This window comes from Rhinoraja longicauda, chromosome 5, assembly GCF_053455715.1.
Source record: "Rhinoraja longicauda isolate Sanriku21f chromosome 5, sRhiLon1.1, whole genome shotgun sequence".
In the NCBI taxonomy this organism is placed as follows: domain Eukaryota; kingdom Metazoa; phylum Chordata; class Chondrichthyes; order Rajiformes; family Arhynchobatidae; genus Rhinoraja; species Rhinoraja longicauda.
In genome coordinates, this window is record NC_135957.1 from 88,977,502 (window position 1) to 88,998,723 (window position 21,222).

Consider the following 21,222-nt stretch of genomic DNA (forward strand, 5'->3'; position numbering starts at 1 on the left):
GTGTTTTTTGCGGTTGTGTACTATGTGTGGGGATGGGGGGGAAACTGTAAAATTGTCTCTTCCGAACGGAGACGCGACCTTTTTTCTGGGCCGTGTCTCGGTTCACGCTGCGGCCTACCATCGGAGCTGGCGGCCTCCAGCTGGGACCACCTGAGCTCTGGTTCGCAGAGTCCACGGACCGGACTCACCAGCTGCGGAGCTGGCTGCCTTCGGAGGCTGTGGTGGCGCTGCGACAGCGGTTGCGACTCGCCTTCGGAGGCTTCAGTCACGGGCCGCGTGAACATCAGAAGCCCGCAGGTCCCTGGGTGGGGGCCGACCTCGGGAGCTCCGGCAGCGGCAGCGCCTTCGCCCGCCCCGAATCGCGGGGCTTGGGTCGGCCCACTGCGGTCGTTTCACAACGTCCGGCGCGGCCTGGAATAGGCCACGGGATTTTCTCCGCCCGGCGGGGGCTTCAATGTCGGGGGCCCCGACCGCCCCGACCGCCCCGACGTGGCAACTTCAACAGCCTGACCGCGGGAGAAGATGGCAGGGAAGAGAAAGACATTCTGACCTTCCATCACAGTGAGGAGGTGACTGGAGGAGACTCACTGTGATGGATGTTTCTCTTTGTTTTGTGTTGGTTTTGTGATTGTGTGTGTTATTGCTTTGTTTTTATTGCTCTTATTGTTGGACTGTGGGTAACGGAATTTCGTCCAAAGACTTGTTTTTTGGATGATAATAAAGGTGATTCTTCTGATTCTGATTCTGAACAGACCACAATCAGTACGATGGGCGGTGCTGGCTCGAAGGGCCGAATGGCCTACTCCTGCACCTATTATCTATTGTCTATTGAATTGGCAACAACTCTTCCTCAATAACCATCAGCATTGGCTGTGTGCTCAGTCCCCTGCTCTACTCACTCTATATCCACGGCTGTTTGGCAATAAACTGTTCCAATTCCATCTTTAAATTTGCCAACGACACCACGATGGTTGGACAATTTATGGGTAAGGATAAATCAGAGTATAGGAGGTTAATCAATTGTCTAATTAAATGGTGCCAGAACAACAATTTTGTTCTTGATCGATGGGTCGGTGGAGAGAGTCGAAGCATTCAAGTTCCTGGGCATTCATATCTGTCCCGGACATTAATGCAAATATAAAGATTATCAATGCTTCTATTTCCTCAGAAGATTGAGGAGTCAGTTTGTCGACAAATACACTCTTGAACTTCTACAGGTGTATGGTAGAGAGCATATTCATTGGATGTTCACTAACTTGAATACCCAGGAACAAAGGAGATTACAAAGTGGTGGACACTGCCTGGCCAATCACGGGTACTGACTTATTTATTGAACTTTTTTTGTTTGTTTTATGATATTATCTGTTGAGTACTATGTTTCCAGACGTGTTATGCTCTTCCAAGTAAGAATTTAATTATTCCGTTTCAGTACATGTGACAACTAAACACTCTTGACTCTTGAAATAATCAAATTGTTTCTATTGAAGTGGCAATGTCTTTGCTCATCAACAGCGGACAAAGGCATCATTCTGCCAAGTCAGGTGGAAATAAGGCCCATGGTTCTAAATTTAGTGTTCAAATATTCTGCTCACTGACCTGTCAATGTTGGTATAAATCTACAGAAAGTGCACAGAACCTAATTTATAGGCACACTAGATAGCAAGAACAGAAAGCAACATGCATCCGTTACACTGGGGAGAACACAATTACCTATCGCTGGTAAATTACTTGTTGAAATATGAAGCCAATATCTGTTGTGATTCAACATCTGTCAGCCATGTGTGTCTGACTCAGCAATCTTCAACAGTACAACATCTGTCAGCCAAGTATGTCTGACTCAGCAATCTTCAACAGTACAACATCTGGTGCCAGACTGTACTCTAAAACAAACTGGTTTGCTAAATTCACAAATGTTTACAAATTCAAAGTCACCCCCAAAAACTCTAAGAGGTTTGCGATGCAAACTGTGAAAACAGATTAGGATTTGTTGAGCAAACCAGCTGCTTCAGACTTTAGAGATATCGCACGTAATCAAGCCCTTTGGCCCACCGAGTCTGCACTAACCAGCGATCATGCGGTACACTAACACTATCCACACTAGGGACAATTTTACAACTTACTGAAGCTAATTAACCTACAAACCTGTCTGTCTTTGGAATATGGGATGAAACCAGAGCACCCGGAGAAAACCCACGCGGTCACAGGTAGAACGTTCAAACTCCATACAGACAACACCCGTAGTCAGGATCAAATCCGGGTCTCTGGCGTTGCAAGGCAGCAACTCTACTGCTGTGCCACCGTGCCTCCCCTTAGATATATAAATACAAGTGTGGTCTATTCTGGAGAATATATCATGGGCAAAAAATGGTTCATATCAAAGTGCAGATAAAGGAAAAGTCCAAGGGCTGCAATGTGTTAAGTTGGGAGATCAGAACAACACCATTTACTTTTAAGAGCTTTGTTCAGTCATAAGGTAACAGTGGGGAAGAGGTTGTTCTTGAATCTGGTGGTCTGTACTTTCAAGCTTTTATATCTTCTACCCTGATGGGAGCAGGCAGAAGAGAGAAAGGCGAGGTGTAAGTGATTCTTGATAATGTTGCTTGATTTCTTGAGACAGCGTGAAGTGTAGATGGAATCAATGGTGGAGATGGTCTATGTGATGGACTGGGCTACATCCACATCTCTCTGCAATTTCCTGCGGTCTCATGCAGAGCAATTGCCAAACTGTAATGCATCCCAATAGAATGCTTTCTATAGTGTATCGGTAGAAGTTTGTAAGAGCCTTTGGAGTTTTGCCAGATTCCCTTACTCTTCAGGCAGTAGAGGTGTTGCCCGTCACATCGCTGTGCTTGGACCAGGTTGTTGGTGATATTGATGCCCAGGCACTTGAAGCTCTTTGCCATCTACTCTTCAGCACCAATGCACTCCACCCACTTCCTGGTCAATCACCTGCTTGTTCATCTTGTAGATATTGAGGGATATTAGAAACATAGAAACATAGAAAATAGGTGCAGGAGTAGGCCATTCGGCCCTTCGAGCTTGCACCGCCATTCAATATGATCATGGCTGATCATCCAACTCAGTATCCCGTACCTGCCTTCTCTCCATACCCCCTGATCCCTTTAGCCACATGGGCCACATCTAACTCCCTCTTAAATATAGCCAATGAACTGGCCTCAACTACCTTCTGTGGCAGAGAATCCCACAGATTCACCACTCTCTGTGTGAAAAAAAACTTTCTTATCTCGGTCCTAAAAGACTTCCCCCTTATCCTTAAACTGTGACCCCTTGTTCTGGACTCCCCAACATTGGGAACAATCTTCCTGCATCTAGCCTGTCCAACCCCTTAAGAATTTTGTAAGTTTCTATAGGATCCCCCCTCAATCTTCTAAATTCCAGCGAGTACAAGCCGAGTCTATCCAGTCTTTCTTCATATGAAAGTCCTGCCATCCCAGGAATCAATCTGGTGAACCTTCTCTCTACTCCCTCCATGGCAAGAATGTCTTTCCTCAGATTAGGAGACCAAAACTGTACACAATACTCCAGGTGTAGTCTCACCAATGCCCTGTACAACTGCAGCAGAACCTCCCTGCTCCTATACTCAAATCCCCTCGCTATGAATGCCAACATACCATTCGCTTTCTTCACTGCCTGCTGCACCTGCATGCCTACTTTCAATGACTGGTGTACCACGACACCCAGGTCTCGTTGCATCTCCCCTTCTCCTAATCGGCCATCATTCAGGTAATAGTCTGCTTTCCTGTTCTTGCCACCAAAGTGGATAACCTCACATTTATCCACATTATATTGCATCTGCCATGCATTTGCCCACTCACCTAATCTATCCAAGTCACTCTGCAGCCTCCTAGCATCCTCCTCACAGCTAACACTGCCCCCCAGCTTCGTGTCATCCGCAAACATGGAGATGTTGCATTCAATTCCCTCGTCCAAATCATTAATATATATTGTAAATAGCTGGGGTCCCAGCACTGAGCCTTGCGGTACCCCACTAGTCACTGCCTGCCATTCTGAAAAGGACCCGTTTATTCCTACTGTTTGCTTCCTGTCTGCCAGCCAGATCTCTATCCACATCAATACTGAACCCACAATACCATGTGCTTTACGTTTGCATACTAATCTCTTATGTGGGACCTTGTCGAAAGCCTTCTGGAAGTCCAGATATAACACATCCATACAGAGCTTTATTGTCATTCGATACCGAGATACCGAACAAAATTACATTTTCCAGTGGTTCTCCCTTATCCACTCTACTAGTTACATCCTCGAAAAATTCTATAAGATTCGTCAGACATGATTTACCTTTCATAAATCCATGCTGACTTTGTCCAATGATTTCACCACTTTCCAAATGTGCTGCTATCCCATCTTTAATAACTGACTCTAGCATTTTCCCCACTACCGATGTTAGACTAACTGGTCTGTAATTCCCCGTTTTCTCTCTCCCTCCCTTTTTGAAGAGTGGGGTTACATTAGCTACCCTCCAATCCTCAGGAACTACTCCAGAATCTAAAGAGTTTTGAAAAATTATCACTAATGCATCCACTATTTCTGGGGCTACTTCCTTAAGCACTCTGGGATGCAGCCTATCTGGCCCTGGGGATTTATCGGCCTTTAATCCATTCAATTTACCTAACACCACTTCCCGACTAACCTGGATTTCACTCAGTTCCTCCATCTCTTTTGACCCCCGGTCCCCTGCTATTTCCAGCAGATTATTTATGTCTTCCTTAGTGAAGACAGAACCAAAGTAGTTATTCAATTGGTCTGCCGTGTCCTTGTTCCCCATGATCAATTAACCTGTTTCTGACTGCAAGGGACCTATATTTGTAGTAACATTGGGTTGTCTTGAGACAATGTTACTACATTCTCTGTTTCCTTCCAGTACCCTGTCTTGTTTGAGATCTGGCCCACCACAATGGTGTCATGTGCAAACTTGTGAATGGAGATAGAGCAGGGTGTGGCTGCAGATGTGAATATATAGGAAGTATAGTTAGACATTGACAACGCATCCTAGTGTTGAGAATTATTGTGAAGGATATTTTGACGCCTACCCACACTGATTATGTGAGAAACTCAGAATTATAAAAGATTCAAATAGCAAAAATATGTAATGTGGTCTCAGCGACCTGCTGTGCCTTCTGCACCAAAGGTGGTTCCTGGAGAATGTGCTGACATTATGCAAGAGGTTACGGTCCAGAATCATCGGCTAAACGATTCCATTATGACAACGTTCAACCCATGCTCTCACCCCTTCATTCTCACCCCCACATTCCCACCCCCACATTCTCACCCCTTCATTCTCACCCCTTCATTCTCACCCCCTTATTCTCACCCCCTCGTTCTCACTCCCACATTCTCACCCCCACCCCCACATTCTTACCCCTTCATTCGCACATCCTCATTCCCACCCTCATATTCTCACCCCTTCATTCTCACCCCGTCATTCCCACCCCCACATTCTCACCCCTTCATTCTCACCCCTTCATTCTCACCCCCTTATTCTCACCCCCTTATTCTCACCCCCTCGTTCTCACTCCCACATTCTCACCCCCACCCCCACATTCTTACCCCTTCATTCGCACATCCTCATTCCCACCCCCACATTCTCACCCCCTCATTCTCACCCCCACATTCTCACCCCCACATTCTCACACCCTTGTTCTCACCCCCACATTCTCAGCTTAATTCTCACCCCCTTATTCTCACTCTCACATTCTCACCCCCTCATTCTCACCCTCACATTCTCACCCCTTCATTCTCACCCCCTCAATCTAACCATCTCACTTCCCCACATTCTCACCCCACATTCTCACCCCTTCATTCTCACCCCATCATTCTCACCCTCACATTCTCACCCCCACATTCTCACCCCCACATTCTCGACCCTTGTTCTCACCCCCACATTCTCAGCTTAATTCTCACCCCCTTATTCTCACTCTCACATTCTCACCCCTTCATTCTCACCCCATCATTCTCACCCCATCATTCTCACCCCCTCATTCTCACCCCCACATTCTCACCCCTTCATTCTCACCCCCACATTCTCACCCCCACATTCTCACCTTCATTCTTACCCCATCATTCTCACCCCTTCATTCTCACCCCCTCATTCGCACCCCCACATTCTCACTCCTTCATTCTCACCCCCTCATTCTCACCACCTCCTGTCCCCGTGTTCTCACCCCCACATTCTCACCCCTTCATTCTCACCCCTTCATTCTCACTCTCACCCTCACATTGGGCACCCACCCACACAACAGTGGGCAGCATTGATGCCTGTGACACACCACTCTTTACAGGCCTCCACTGAATATATAGAACAACATGTCATGCAATATATTAGACAAACAATTATTCCAAAGATTTACTTTAAATTAATATTGCTTTTTATCGATATTACAACACAAAGAAGTAACAAACCATGCTAAAACAGTTATTACAAAAACTAGTTTGGATGATTATAAAGTAACAATATCCTTGTAGCAATGGCTCCTGATTTATTTGCAAATTAATTTTGTTTTAGAGTTAGAAATAATTTAAAGACTCAAGGGATCACAGAAGATAATACGGCATTCAATAAATAGAAGGCAATAAAAATGATGGGGAATTTTCACAGAGTGTTATAGCTTTACCTACATTCACAACCACAAACATCCCACTTTCTTTTATTACTGTCACATGTACTGAGGTACAGTGAAACACTTTGTTTTGCATGCTATAAACTAAACTAATAAATACAATCAAGCCAAATTTAGGTACAATAGATAGAGCAAAGGGAAGATACAAAATGCAGAATAAGGCATCAATGTCTGTAGAGGTTTCATAATTCAGCTTAAGTACACTATCATGTAACCATATGTAACTTTCTACCATGGTGACAAAGTTAGAAAACTAAAGGTGCATCATAGTGTGAATTTATCAGAGACCAGATGTTATTTTCATCCCAAAGACAGCTTAATTAATGAGAGCACAAACAATGATTTACACATCAGAAACCGTCCTGCTGGCGATCAGGGGATGCCGATGATTGATGCCTGCCTCGCCAATGGTCTGGCTCGTCTTTATCCTTCTTTGTTATTTTTAGTTTGTTGTAAAATGTATATTTTAGTGTACTTTTAGTTTTGTATTATATGGGGGGTGGTGGGGGAAACTTTTTTTATCTCTTTCTTCGACGGAGATGCGACTTTTTATCTTGTCGTATCTCCGTCCGCACTGCGGAGCTGGCGGCCTCTTGCTGGAGACCGACTTTGGGATCTCCAACCGCGGGAGCCTGCACTTACCATCGTGGAGCTCGCGACCCTGTCGGGATCGACATCGGAGCTCCAACCACGGGAGGCTGCGGACTTTAACATTGTGGAGCTCGCGATCCCTTGGTTAGGGACCGACTTCAGGAGCTCCAAGCCACAGGAGCTTCGACCGCCCCGATGTGGGAGCTTTGATCGCTCCAATGCGAGAGCTTTCGGGGAGACAACAGACAACAGACAATGAGCAACATACCTAAGAAAAAATCAGGAAAGAAAAATGGGGGCATGAGAGAGCTTTGGCAGGTAAGATTAAGGGAAATCCAAAGAGATTTTATGTATGTCAAGGGGAGAAGTGTAATGAGAGGGAATAGGGCCCTTCAGAGACTGAAGTGGTCACCTCTGTGTGGAGCTGCAGGAGACAAAAGCGTCCTCAGTAAGTATTTCTTTAGAGAAAGACATTAAGACAAGTAAGCTTGGGAAAGTTCATGATGGTGTCTTGAGGACAGTCGAGGAGGTAGGTAATGTATAAAGGCAGACAATCTCTCATCAGATATATCCAAGGATACTGTGGAAAGCTCGAGAGGAAATTGCAGGAGTCTTGGTTGAGATTTATGAATCATTGATTGTTGGACACGGGTATGAGCAAGTACAGGGCAAGTACTGACACACTGGCCTTAAACAGTAATGGAGTTCAGACTGAAGAAGGGTCTCGACCTGAAACGTCACCCATTCCTTCTCTCCTGAGATGCTGCCTGACCTGCTGAGTTACTCCAGCATTTTGTGAAATAAATACCTTTGATTTGTACGAGCATCTGCAGTTATTTTCTTACATTGCTTAATAGTACGTGATTTCTCACGGTTCTTAAGTTGGTGACTGTCAGAAAGTCTCAGCAACGTGGACTGCGTGCCACTTTTGGCACCTTTCATCGGGCAGGGCTGAGCCAGCTAGCACAGCCTTTGTGCAGCAGGGGTTGTTCAGTGGCCATGCATTGGAATTTATAACCAGGCGAATCAGGTACGTGTGGATTAGCAACTGGGGTAAACAACAGCAAGCAGCAGTCTCTTTCCAGAACATTCCTCACCGCGCTCTCCTCACTCCTAAAAGTCTTCAAGTTTTTATACTATTATAATTTTCCTAGTATTACAGTTATTAACATAATATGTAATAATAAAAATCTCAATAAAAATCAATTAAAATCAATCTCTATGTTATTGCATTTATGGGCCTGTTAAGTGGCAGCAAGTCAGAATGTAATTGTTCCAATATTGGTACACATGACAACTCGTTATTCTTAAAATGTAATTATTTGACTTGGTCTCAGGATATTTTTGATCTTGATCTTCAACCTGAGTTGCACAGATGCTGCCTGACCTGCTGAGTTACTCCAGCACTCTGTGAAACGTCATCTATTCCTTTTCTCTAGAGATGCTGCCTGACCCGCTGAGTTCACTCTGTGAAACGTCACCTATCCCAGGGCCGTTTTTACAGCATTATGGGCCCCCGGGCAAAGCAGTGTACTGGGGCCCCTACCGTTACTCTCCCCCACCCCCCTTTCCCTACCAGCCCCCCCCTGTCGTGCCGGCGAAAAGCACTTACCGAAAAGCACTTAGCGATGGACTTAGGGTGCTACATTGTTGCGAAAAGCACTTACAGATCGCTGTGAGAAGCACTTAGGGATCGAAAATGTTGCGAAAAAAACACTTATTGAACCTACATTTTTAAAGTAGTATTTATTTATTGCAAGTCACTTAACATACACAGATCAGCATGGGGCCCCTATGCTCGTGGGCCCCCGGGCAAGTGCCCATCAGGCCCATGCGTTAAGATGGCCCTGACCTATCCATGTTCCCCACAGATGCTGCCTGAACCGCTGAGTTACTCCAGCACTCTGTTAAATGTCACCTATCCATGTTCTCCACAGATGCTGCCTGACCCGCTGAGTTACTCCAGCACTCTGTGAAACGTCACCTATCCATGTTCTCCACAGATGCTGCCTGACCCGCTGAGTTACTCCAGCACTCTGTGTCTACCCTGATAACAGAGTTGTAATGAGACATTGAATGCATGGCAGGCAGAGACTGTGGGAAAGGAATCATACACATTTGCAGATGTAAAATGTAAATAGAAGCAACAATCACAACATATTTTGTTTATTTATTGCCATTATTGTATGAAAGGAGCCAAGCCACTTAAGGTGCATCGAGGCCTGGATAGAGTGGATGTGGAGAGGATATTTCCACTAGTGGGAGAGTCTAGGACTAGAGGTGACAGACTCAGAATTAAAGGACGTGCCTTTAGAAAGGAGATCAGCAGGAATTTCTAAAGTCAGAGGGTGGTGAATCTGTGAAATTCTTTGCAACAGATGGCAGTGGAGACCAAGTCAATGGATATTTTTAAAGCAGAGATGGATAGATTCTTGATTAGTGTGGGTGTCAGGGGTTATGGGGAGAAGGCAGGAGAATGGGGTTGAGAGGGAAAGATTAATCAGATATGATTGATTGGCGGAGTAGACTGGATGGGCCGAATGGCCTAATTCTGCTCCCATGACTTCTGAACATGTATTATGAAGAGGAGATGGTCAACAGTTTCTCCATAGCCTGTTTGAAGGACAAACTTGCTGAGTGTTTCAAGATACAAGGCCCGGACCTGGAACAGCAAGGCCACACAAGGCCCGGACCTGGAACAGCAAGGCCACACAAGGCCCGGACCTGGAACAGTAAGGCCACACAAGGGGTGGGAGCAGTGTTGGTGGATTGTTAGGCAGCAAGGGCTGGTACGTGGGAAGGCAGGGTCACCCTGTGGGATAGGAACCAGGAGCTGAAATTTGTGGAGAGCAAGAATGGGAGAAGTGAAGTGGTGTGGAGACTGGAGGTGACAGATGAGGTGGTGACTGTTATGTACTCACAGCTGCAGTGGTGATGGGCCGCTGTGTATCTGCAGCTGCAGTGGTGATGGGCATCATGACATCAATGTAAATCCAGAGGTGCACAGATTTGCTTTGACTTTGGATATAAACAATTCTGGGGACGACAGGGAAATAGAATTGAAATGCGGCAGATATCTGTGAAGATATCTGTGCAGATATCTGTGCAGATATCTGTGCAGATATCTGTGCAGATATCTGTGAAGATATCTGTGAAGATATCTGTGAAGATATCTGTGCAGATATCTGTGAAGATATCTGTGCAGATATCTGTGAAGATATCTGTGCAGATATCTGTGAAGATATCTGTGCAGATATCTGTGCAGATATCTGTGAAGATATCTGTGAAGATATCTGTGCAGATATCTGTGAAGATATCTGTGCAGATATCTGTGAAGTCCAAGGAATCTAAAAGAGGAAGTGGTGAACCAGTTTATCAGAGCATTTGTGGTAGAGATTCAGACATGGGATGTTTACAATGTCAATGTGCATGGTCGGCTTGTAAGAATTAACTGAGTGCAAACTTTGACAAGGGCAGAGAAGACATGGCTAAGGACCTACACTGTGAATGGAAGTGTTGTAGAGCAGAGTGATCCAGGAGTGCTGGTAGACACAAAATGCTGTGTAACTCAGCAGGACAGCAGTATCTCTGGAGAGAAGGAACGTGTGACGTTTCGGGTCGAGACCCTTCTTCACACCTGTTCAGGAGTACAGGTACATAGTTCATTGAAAGTGGCATCTCGTAGATAGGCTGATCAAAAAAGCTTTTGGCACATTTGCTTCACTAGTCAGAATATTGTATAGAAGTTGGGAGGTTATGTTGCAGTTGTATAAGATGTTGGTGAGGCCGCATTTAGAATATCGCATTCAGTTTTGGGCACCGTGTTGTGGGAAATATGTTGTCATGCTGGAAAGGGTGCAGAGAAGACCTACGATGATGTTGCCAGGAATAGAGGGTGTGAGCTATAGGGAGAGGTTGAACAGGCTGGTACTCTATTCCTTGGAGTGCAGGAGGATGAGGGGTGATTTTATTGAGGTGGACAAAATTATGAGAAGAATAGATCGGGTATGGAGAAAGTAGATGAGGTGCTGTATTTTCATTTCACTCAAGAGGTTGGACTTTTGTCAACGCAACACAGGACTTGTCCTGGTCAAGGGCATGGGCACAGAAACTTGAAAGTGAGCACCACCAGACTCGGGAACAGCTTCTTTCTCTCTGTTATCAGCTTCTGAACGGTCCTGCCATAATATAGGGTGCTGTCTGATTCACCTCTACCATCAGCCTTTTTCCTCTGGAACTGCGTGACTATGCTAACAATGATATTCTGTACTTTGTATCTGTACCTTTGCTCTACCTATTGTACTTGAGTTTGGCTTGATTGCTTTTATGTATGGTATTATCTGATCTGTTTGGATAGCATGTATCTTGCTACGCATAACCATCAAGAACCTACACCTAAACTAAACATGAAACTAAAGGAGATCCCTCCAGGGGAAGGTAGTACTGGGAATGGTTCGGCTCGCCACCCATCAAGGTTCAGCTAAAGCTGAGGTCAGAATGCAAAGAGTGGTCAGTGCTCACAGCTCCATGGACCCAGGTCCCAGGTCCCAGGTCCCAGGTCCCAGGTCCCAGGTCCCAGGTCCACAGCTCCATGGACCCAGGTCCCAGGCTGATCTCGGGTGCTGGCAGTGTGGATTTTGACCAGGGTTTTATTCTGACGTCTGGTGCTGTCTACACGGAGATCACACACTTTTCATGTTTCCCCCAGTGGTCTGGAGTCTGCCCACACCTCTAACAAGTGAGGGCAGTCAATGGCCCCTGGTTCAGGAGGTTGGTGGGAGAACCAGGGGAAGTGGATGGGTGTGGGAGAGGGATCTGGTGGAGACTCTTGCTCAGAGCAGGGGAATCGAGAACCAGAGGACATAGGTTTAATGTGAAGGGGAGAAGATTTACTAGGAACCTGAGGGGTAACTTTTTCAGACAAAGGGTGGTGCGTGTATGGAATGAGCTGCCGGAGGAGGTAGTTGAGGCAGGTACTATCACAACGTTTAAGAAACATTTGGACAGGTACATGGATAGGACAGGTTTAGGGGATATGGGCCAAATGCAGGCGGGTGGGACTAGTGTAGATGAGACATGTTGGCTGGTGAGGGTAGGTTGGGCCGAAGGGCCTGTTCCAACGCTGTAAGACTCTATGACTCTATGACTATCACTCACTAGACGCTGTCCTGCCCCACCTCTCTTCCAGCTTTCTTTCCACCACCACTCCACCCCTATCAGTCTGAAGAAGGGCCCTGACCTGAAATGTCACCAATCAATGTTATCCAGAGATCGTAGGCACTTTGCCTTTTTCTATAAACCAGTTCCTTGTGTCCACATAGACTGGCGGGCATTGATTCAAGAGTGAATGAGTTTCCTCTGAGGCTTAACTTTCTAATTCTTCAAAATAAAGCACGGGATCTATTACATCTGATGGAGAAAGCAGGCCAGGCAGCATCTGTGGAGAACATGGATAGGTGACGTTTCACAGAGTGCTGGAGTAACTCAGCGGGTCAGGCAGCATCTGTGGAGAACATGGATAGGTGACGTTTCACAGAGTGCTGGAGTAACTCAGCGGGTCAGGCAACATCTGTGGGGAATGTGGATAGGTGACGTTTTGGGTCGGGACCTTCTTCAGTTCCTTGTATCTACATATTATGTTCTCATGGAGAAAGTAGATGAGATCCTGTATTTTCATTTTGTTCAAGAGGATGGATTTTTGTCAACTCAACACAGGGCGGCACGGTAGCGCAGCGGTAGAGTTGCTGCTTTACAGCGAATGCAGCGCCGGAGACGCAGGTTCGATCCTGACTACGGGTGCTGCACTGTAAGGAGTTTGTACGTTCTCCCCGTGACCTGCGTGGGTTTTCTCCGAGATCTTCGGTTTCCTCCCACACTCCAAAGACGTACAGGTATGTAGGTTAATTGACTGGGTAAATGTATTAAAAAAATTGTCCCTAGTGGGTGTAGGATGGTGTTAATGTGCGGGGATCGCTGGGCGGCACGGACTTGGTGGGCCGAAAAGGCCTGTTTCCGTGCTGTATATATATGATATGATATATGATATGATAGGACTTGTCATGGTCAAGGGACATGTTGGCCGGTGTGGGCAAGTTGGGCCGAAGGGCCTGTGGGCCTGATCCACACTGTATCACTCGATGACCAGGAGGTGGCGGTGCACTGGTGGGCCTGATTGTATTTACAGCTGTGGTGCACGGGGGCCTGAGCTCAAGAAACCAACAGCACAATGGAGAAAAGAACTGCTGGATATACACAGTGTGAGCAAGGAAGAGGACCAGTTTCTCCCAACTCGGAGAGCAGGCCTCCTTGCACACAATCCCCCCTTGCCCTTGGCCTCCTCACCTCTGAGCAACTGTTCCCCACTATTGGTGCCAGGTCTGCTCATGTTTATTGGTGGTTTCCTCCCGAGATGCCTGGCTGTGCCTCTCTGCTCTATCTCTGCTGCAGTTCTTTCAGTTGTACAATGTCCTTGCCCTCCTCAAACTTACTATATTCCCAAAAAAAGATACAGAGTGCTGGAGTAACTCAGTGGGTCAGGCAGCATCTCTGGAGAAACAGGCCCTTCGGCCTAACTTGCCCACACCAGCCAATATGTCCCAGTTACACAAGTCCCACTTGCCTGCGCTTGGTCCATATCCCTCCATCCCTGTCCAATCTATGTATCTGTCTACCTCCTCTGCAGCTTGTTCCAACACCCACCACCCTTGATGTAATTCAGATGTCACCAGCTAATTCCTGGACATGAGACACAGTCATGTCTCTTAATCTGGAGATACAGAGGTGGCTGCAGGGACATGTGCTGGGCAAAGAGAAGCTCACCATTCGTGTGTAGGAAGGAACTGCAGATGCTGGTTTAAACCGAAGATCGACACAAAATGCTGGAGTAACTCAGTGGGTCAGGCAGCATCTCTGCTGAAAAGGAATAGGTGACATTTCAACTCCCTTCTTCAGATTAACATTCAGGGGAAAGGGAAACTAGAGGTATGATAAAGTACAGAACAAATCACAGCCGGCATCGATGACTCAAGAGAGGTGGAGCCCACAATTGTCCATTGTTGGCTGTGGAAGAGGCGATAATGAAGGGATACTAACAATGAACTAGCAGAACGACAAACGTGGGGTTAGAGAAATCAATGTTCATACTGCTGGGTTGGAAGCTATCGGGACAAAATGTGAGGCGCTGTTCCTCTAATTTGCATTGGGCCTCACTCCGACAGTGGAGTGGCCCAGGACCCAAATGTCAGCCTGGGAAAGGGAGGGGGAGTTAGTGTTTAGCAACCAGGAAATTGCTTAGTTCCAGGCGGACTGAGCGAAGGTGTTCAGCAAAATGATCGCCCAGTCGGCACTTGGTCTCGCCGATATATAGGACTCCACACCAAGAGCAATGGATACAGTAGATTAGGTTGGAGAAGGTGCATGTAAACCTCTGTCTCACCTGAAAGGACTGTTGAGGTCCCTAGATGGAGTCAAGAGTGGAGCTGTAGGGACAGGTGTTGCATCTTCTGCGGTTGCATGGGAAGGTACCTAGGGAGGGGGTGGTTTGGGTGGGAAGGGAAGAGTGAACCAGGGAGTTGCGGAGGGAACAATCTCTGCGGAAAGGCGGAAAGGGGTGGAGATGGGAAGATGTGACCAGTGGTGGGGTCCTGTTGGAGGTAGCAAAAATGTCAGAGGATTATTTGCTGTGTGCGAGGGCAGATGGGGTGAAAGGTAAGGATGAGGGCGACTCTGTCCCTGTTGTGACTAGACAATAGACAATAGGTGCAGGAGGAGGCCATTCGGCCCTTCGAGCCAGCACCGCCATTCAATGTGATCATGGCTGATCATTCTCAATCAGTACCCCGTTCCTGCCTTCTCCCAATGCCCTCTGGTGGGTGGGAGAGCAAAAATGGAGCTGTGTGGTACCGAAAAAAATGTGTGAGGGCCTCATCTATGATGGAAGAGGAGAACCCCAGTTCCCTATAGAATGAGGGCATCTCAGATGTCCTGGTATAGAACACCTCAACTTGGGCACAGATGCGGTGTAGACAAAGGAATTGGGAGTAGGGGATAGAATCTTTGCAGAAGGCAAAGTGGGAAGAAGTGTAGTCTAGATAGTTGTGGGAGTTAGTAGGTTTACAATAGATGTCAGTCGATAGTCTCTCTCCTGTGATGGAGACGGTGAGATCAAGAAAGGGGAGGGAGGTGTCGGGGACAATCCGACTAAATTTGAGAGCAGGATTGAATTTGGTTCAATGGATATCTATTGTCACATAAACAATTACACATTACATAGTGAAACTCATTTTGGATATAGTGCCACACCATCATGTTTGACGCCATAATGTAGAGAGGTTAATGAAGTCCATGAGTTCTGCAAGGGTACAGGAGGTGACCCCAATGCCTTAGTGAATCAGGTAGCAATAATCAATTGGAGAACAACATAGGAAGGGATATCCTGGTTAAGTCACGATGGTGGTTTTCTGATTGCTGGTGGGAAATGCAGAAGAATCAAACTTGCAAACCATGCAAAGATGCCAGGCATGATGGCAAAGGCAAGAGTGATGTCAACTTGTAAACAAACAGAGTGGGTAAACTATTGGGAGCTGCCATGCACATAGATCTGTGACCTCAAAGTATTTCAGTCTCCAGAACAGAGGGTCAGCATTGCAGCAACACCTTGTCCTTCAAAAACAGAAGTTGCAACAAGGTGGGACAAGGTCTGAAGAGGGTCTCGACCAGAAACGTCACCTATTCCATCTCTCCAGAGATGCTGCCTGTCCCGCTGAGTTACTCCAGCATTTTGTGTCTACAAGTGACTTTCATGGCTGTGAAAGTCACTGTGTCATACAGCATGGAAACAGGCCCTTTGTCCAACTCATCCATGCTGATTAACATACCCCCATCTAAGCTGCTCCAATTAGCCTGCATTTGGTCCATACCCCTCTTAACATTTCCAATCCATGATCTTTCCATTGCATAAAGTCCCAATAAGAGATACGTTCCTGATCAAAACTAAATAAAACCAATGATTGCAGTGCAATTTTTGCTCTTTTGATAAATATTCTGTTTTTACAAATATGATAATGGAAACTGAACAAAGATCCATAAATGTCACAAGCTGATGATATCAGGTTTAAAGAAGTCAATAAAAGCAACCATTTATGAATACATTGTCATTTGTTTGTCGTCCAGAATCTGTTATCCATGTTGAAGGGAAGGTGAGGTCCACAACATGACATAAATCCAAGTGCAACTGTTGGCAAGATATTCAGAGTTCAGCGTTCAGAGTCAATGTCCAAGCACCCAGATCTGAACCACTGACTAGACAGAAGCACAAATTGGGTGGAATGGGGAATTAAAAAGGTCAAAGCATTGTTGTGAAAGGATTCTACCAGGTTGGGGAAGGTGGGCGAGAGTCTACCAGGGTGGGGAAGGTGGGCGAGAGTCTACCAGGGTGGGGAGGGTGGACGAGAGTCTACCAGGGTGGGAAGGTGGGCGAGAGTCTACCAGGGTGGGGAAGGTGGACGAGAGTCTACCAGGGTGGGAAGGTGGGCGAGAGTCTACCAGGGTGGGAAGGTGGGCGAGAGTCTACCAGGGTGGGGAAGGTGGGTGAGAGTCTACCAGGGTGGGAAGGTGGACGAGAGTCTACCAGGGTGGGAAGGTGGGCGAGAGTCTACCAGGGTGGGGAAGGTGGGCGAGAGTCTACCAGGGTGGGGAGGGTGGACGAGAGTCTACCAGGGTGGGAAGGTGGGCGAGAGTCTACCAGGGTGGGGAAGGTGGGCGAGAGTCTACCAGGGTGGGGAGGGTGGACGAGAGTCTACCAGGGTGGGGAAGGTGGACGAGAGTCTACCAGGGTGGGAAGGTGGGCGAGAGTCTACCAGGGTGGGGAAGGTGGGCGAGAGTCTACCAGGGTGGGGAAGGTGGACGAGAGTCTACCAGGGTGGGGAGGTGGACGAGAGTCGACAAGAAATGCACAGTTGAGGAACAAATCAGGAAAGTCTTACTCCCGGTTCAGCTTTGTGTGATATTATAAGTTGGTGCCAAAATCAAACTGGTTTCTCTTTATCCACCCCCACTCCTCATGATGACAGATCACATTAAAAAAATAAAAGTCTTTACTTTGTCATTCCTTCCGGATTATTAGCAGTTTATAGACAGAAAGAAAGGAAGGAGCTTTAATCATTGCAACATGGCTGGTAGATGGATCACAAAACCAATTACTACTGGACTCACATGGATTTTCTTTGTACTTGTTCTTTGGAACACCCTTAAGTAGTTTTACAATATTCTGCCAACTGATCACAGATTGCATCTTCACCAACAGCCTGGTCAACATGAGTGGAGCAGCTGCACCTCGGCCTCCTTTAGATCAGTGACTTTTTTCTGGAGTTTCTTCGAATCCCCTTTGAGAAGGCACTCTAGCACAGCATCAGTAGCCATTTGTCTTTCCATTCTTCCTGCAGTCACACAAAGCACATTTAAAATCTCAGCAGTCTCCCTTCATCAGAACCAATTTCAGCTTTCTCACCACTCAGCCATGCAATGATGGCAACACAAGATCTGTCATTCACATTGTTACCAAACAAACAAATCATTAACTTTGTATTTTAGACCCTTTTGTTTATACCTCTCCAGAGACTTTCCATTGGCTAAGTTTCCTGTCAGTTTGAGATTCTTTGTTGAATTCTGATCATCTTATGCTGCAGCAGACCAGGGCCATGGGCCATTCCATTTCATCCTGCAAAGTTAAGCACTTCATCCCTCAACCTGGCGTTATTCAGAGCACACTTTATTCTGCTCAGTTTTAACTACATTACCTGCCATTATTTAGGAAGTGACATCAAATACAAAAACATTGCTTATAAAATGGTAGTTACATTCTCCACGTGGCTTCTGATAGAAAGGCAGTTTCAGTTAAGGTTAGCATGATTTATTACAAACAGTAAACCTGCTCATTCTACTTTTGGACAAAGTGGTAACTCCACTTCATGCCCCAATAATGCTGACAGCTCTGATATATAACCCTTGTCTTTTCAAAGCCAACTACTGCAGCATGATGATATAAATTGATTCATTCTTTGATTCCACACTATTATTTTAATGGTAAGGTATAAACAAAACTGTTGCATTTATATCACATAAACCAACAGGTTTAAAGAGTTCACAATTATCTGGAGTGGTAATTCATTTCACGGCAACTTTAAGATATTTAGGAGACTTTGCCCAATGTTTGTTTACCAGTCAAGGCTTTCACACAGAGGGTGGTGTGTTGAAGGAACTGGAGTTTAGAAGGATGAGAGGGGATCTTATAGAACATATAAAATTATAAAAGGACTGGACAAGCTAGATGCAGGAAAAATGTTCCCAATCTTGGGCGAGTCCAGAACCAGGGGCCACAGTCTTAGAATAGACAATAGACAATAGGTGCAGGAGTAGGCTATTCGGCCCTTCGAGCCAGCACCACCATTCAATGTGATCATGGCTGATCATTCCCAATCAGTACAGAATAAAGGGGAGGCCATTTAAAACTGAGGTGAGAAGAAACCTTTTCACCCAGAGAGTTGTGAATTTGTGAAATTCTCTGCCACAGAGGGCAGTGGAGGTCAAATCACTGGATGGGTTTAAGAGAGAGTTAGAAAGAGCTCGAGGGGCTAGTGTAATCAAGGGATATGGGGAGAAGGCAGGCACGGGTTATTAATTGTGGACGATCAGCCATGATCACAATGAATGGCGGTGCTGGCTCGAAGGGCCGAATGGCCTCTTCCTGCACCTATTTTCTATGTTTCCATGCATCTATGAACATGCTGCCAAGTGTGGTGGTGGAGACGGATATGATAGTGGTGTTTAAGAGGCCTTTAGACAGGCACATGGATATGCAGGGAATGGAAGAATATGGATCACATGCAGGCAGAGATTAGTTCAACAGCATCATATTCGGCAGGCAGGCATATTGTGGGCCAAAGGGCTATGTTCTATGTTCTATGTAAATTCTAGTCAGGACCAAAAACAGCTTTCCATTTCCTCAATGCACAAAGCAAGTACAAAATATTGAAAATGAAATCAGAATATCCTGAGTATTTCAAACAAAGGCAGTACAGACACTATAATAGTGAACCGCCACGAGCAGACAATGTATTTTCACCACAAGCAACCAATTTCTATTGCCTTGTAAAGAGACTCAGTTCACAGCACTCTAAATCACCCAACATGCCGAGCAAGAGAGGTCATCTGTGAAAGTTGGAATCATCAGTCAACACCGTACGACAGAGCGACTGTCCTGGTCAGTCCACGATATGGAGACTGCGGATAGATCTACAGTCCTGGTCAGTCCACTAGAAACATAGAAAATAGGTGCAGGAGTAGGCCATTCGGCCCTTCGAGCCTGCACCGCCACTCAATATGATCATGGCTGATCATCCAGCTCAGTAACCTGTACCTGCCTTCTCTCCATACCCCCTTCATACCCACTACATGGAGACTGGGGAAAGATCGACTGTCCTGGTCAGTCCACTACATGGAGATTGGAGATAGATCTATAGTTCTGGTCAGTCCACTACATGGAGATTTGGGATTTTCATGTGACCTTCCACGACACAAACAGTTTAATGTCATTAGTGTCTGAACCTCATGGCTCACCTGATGTTCTTTGTGTTTAAAGGACAACAGTCGGGATGTTTCATGTATATTAAATTTGAAATAATTTCCTAAAATGAATTATCAAAAGAAAAGACACAAATTATTAGCATTTCAAATTTGAAGGACAATTCTTTGTGGTGGCGATTAATAATATTGATCAAATAGATATCTAAGGAGTTGGAACTGTGACCGTAGATACGTTGAGAGCTGTAATAACTCACAGGAGACATGCACTAATATCTTTTGTGGGTATTAAAACAGGGTGGTACACTGAAGCAGCAGGTGGAACAGCTGTCGCACAAGTCCACACCCCTTAGATTGATCCTGACCTCAGGTGCTCTCTGAGTGGAGTTTGCACATTCTCCCTGTGACAGAGAGATTATCCCGGGTGTTCTGGTTTCCTCTCACATCCCAACCATACAGGTTGGTAGGTTAAAGGTAGACACAAAATGCTGGAGTAACAGAGATGGGCACAGGCAGCATCTCTGGAGAGAAGGAATGGGTGACGTTTTGAGTCGAGACCCATCTTCAGACTGAAGAAAGGTCTCGTCCCGAAACCTCACCCATTCCTTCTCTCCAGAGATGCTGCCTGTGCCTCTGAGTTACTCCAGCTTTTTGTGTCTATCTTCGGTTTAAACCAGCATCTGCAGTTCTTTCCTACACAGGTTGGTTGGTTAATTGGCCTCTATAAATTGCCAGAGTGTTGTCTGAATATTAGTTTTGGGCCAGTTGTTGTGAATGCGGGAAGAATAAACTGTGATTAGTGGAGGATGCATGCGAGTGGATGCATGATGGTCAATATGGACCTGTTGGGCACAAGGGCCTTTATCTGTCCCATATCTCTCTGACCTGTGACTTCACTGGAAGAGCCAGTGTTTTCCCAGCTACTCGACAGCAGCAAGGGCACTGGAGGAGAAGCATGGTGCAATAGTTTATGAAGAGCAGTGCCTGGAGGGCTTGTTGGAGAAAAGAATGTTGAACAACTGCTAATACCCACTGCAAAGAACACTGCATCCTGCGATCCATGGCCATGCCGGCAGAGTCAGAGTGAGAATGTAACACATAGAATAGTATAGCACAGGCCATTCGGCCCACAATATCTGTGACCAACATGGTGACAAAGCCAACTCTTATCTGCCTGCACATGATCCATACCCCTCCATTCCCTGCATATCCACATGCCTATCCAAAAGTATATTAAACGTCACTATCATATCTGCCTCCACCCCCACCAGCATGTTCCGTGTACTCGCCCACCTCTATGTAAAAGGCGTGCCCCACACATCTCCCTAAAAGTTTGGCCCTCTTGCCTTAACACTGCCCTATACCCACTAGGGACAATTTTAACCAAGCCAAT

General features: G+C 46.1%; 1 protein-coding gene across 8 annotated transcripts in view; it reads right to left on the reverse strand.

Moving 5' to 3' along the window:
- The window catches only part of dlgap2a (discs, large (Drosophila) homolog-associated protein 2a), a 405,726-nt gene that overhangs the window by 333,460 nt on the left and 51,044 nt on the right, over nt 1–21,222 (reverse strand). For 3 of the 8 annotated variants that reach the window (XM_078399920.1, XM_078399922.1, XM_078399919.1), the window contains exon 2: nt 17,463–17,686. The exons of 3 other annotated variants lie outside the window; for them this stretch is intronic. In XM_078399920.1, the coding sequence (XP_078256046.1) occupies nt 17,463–17,565 (103 nt within the window). In that variant the 5' untranslated portion in view covers nt 17,566–17,686. Of the gene's footprint in view, nt 1–17,462; nt 17,687–21,222 lie in introns of those variants that run through there. 2 more of the 8 variants (XM_078399925.1, XM_078399926.1) reach the window with 1 other exon arrangement.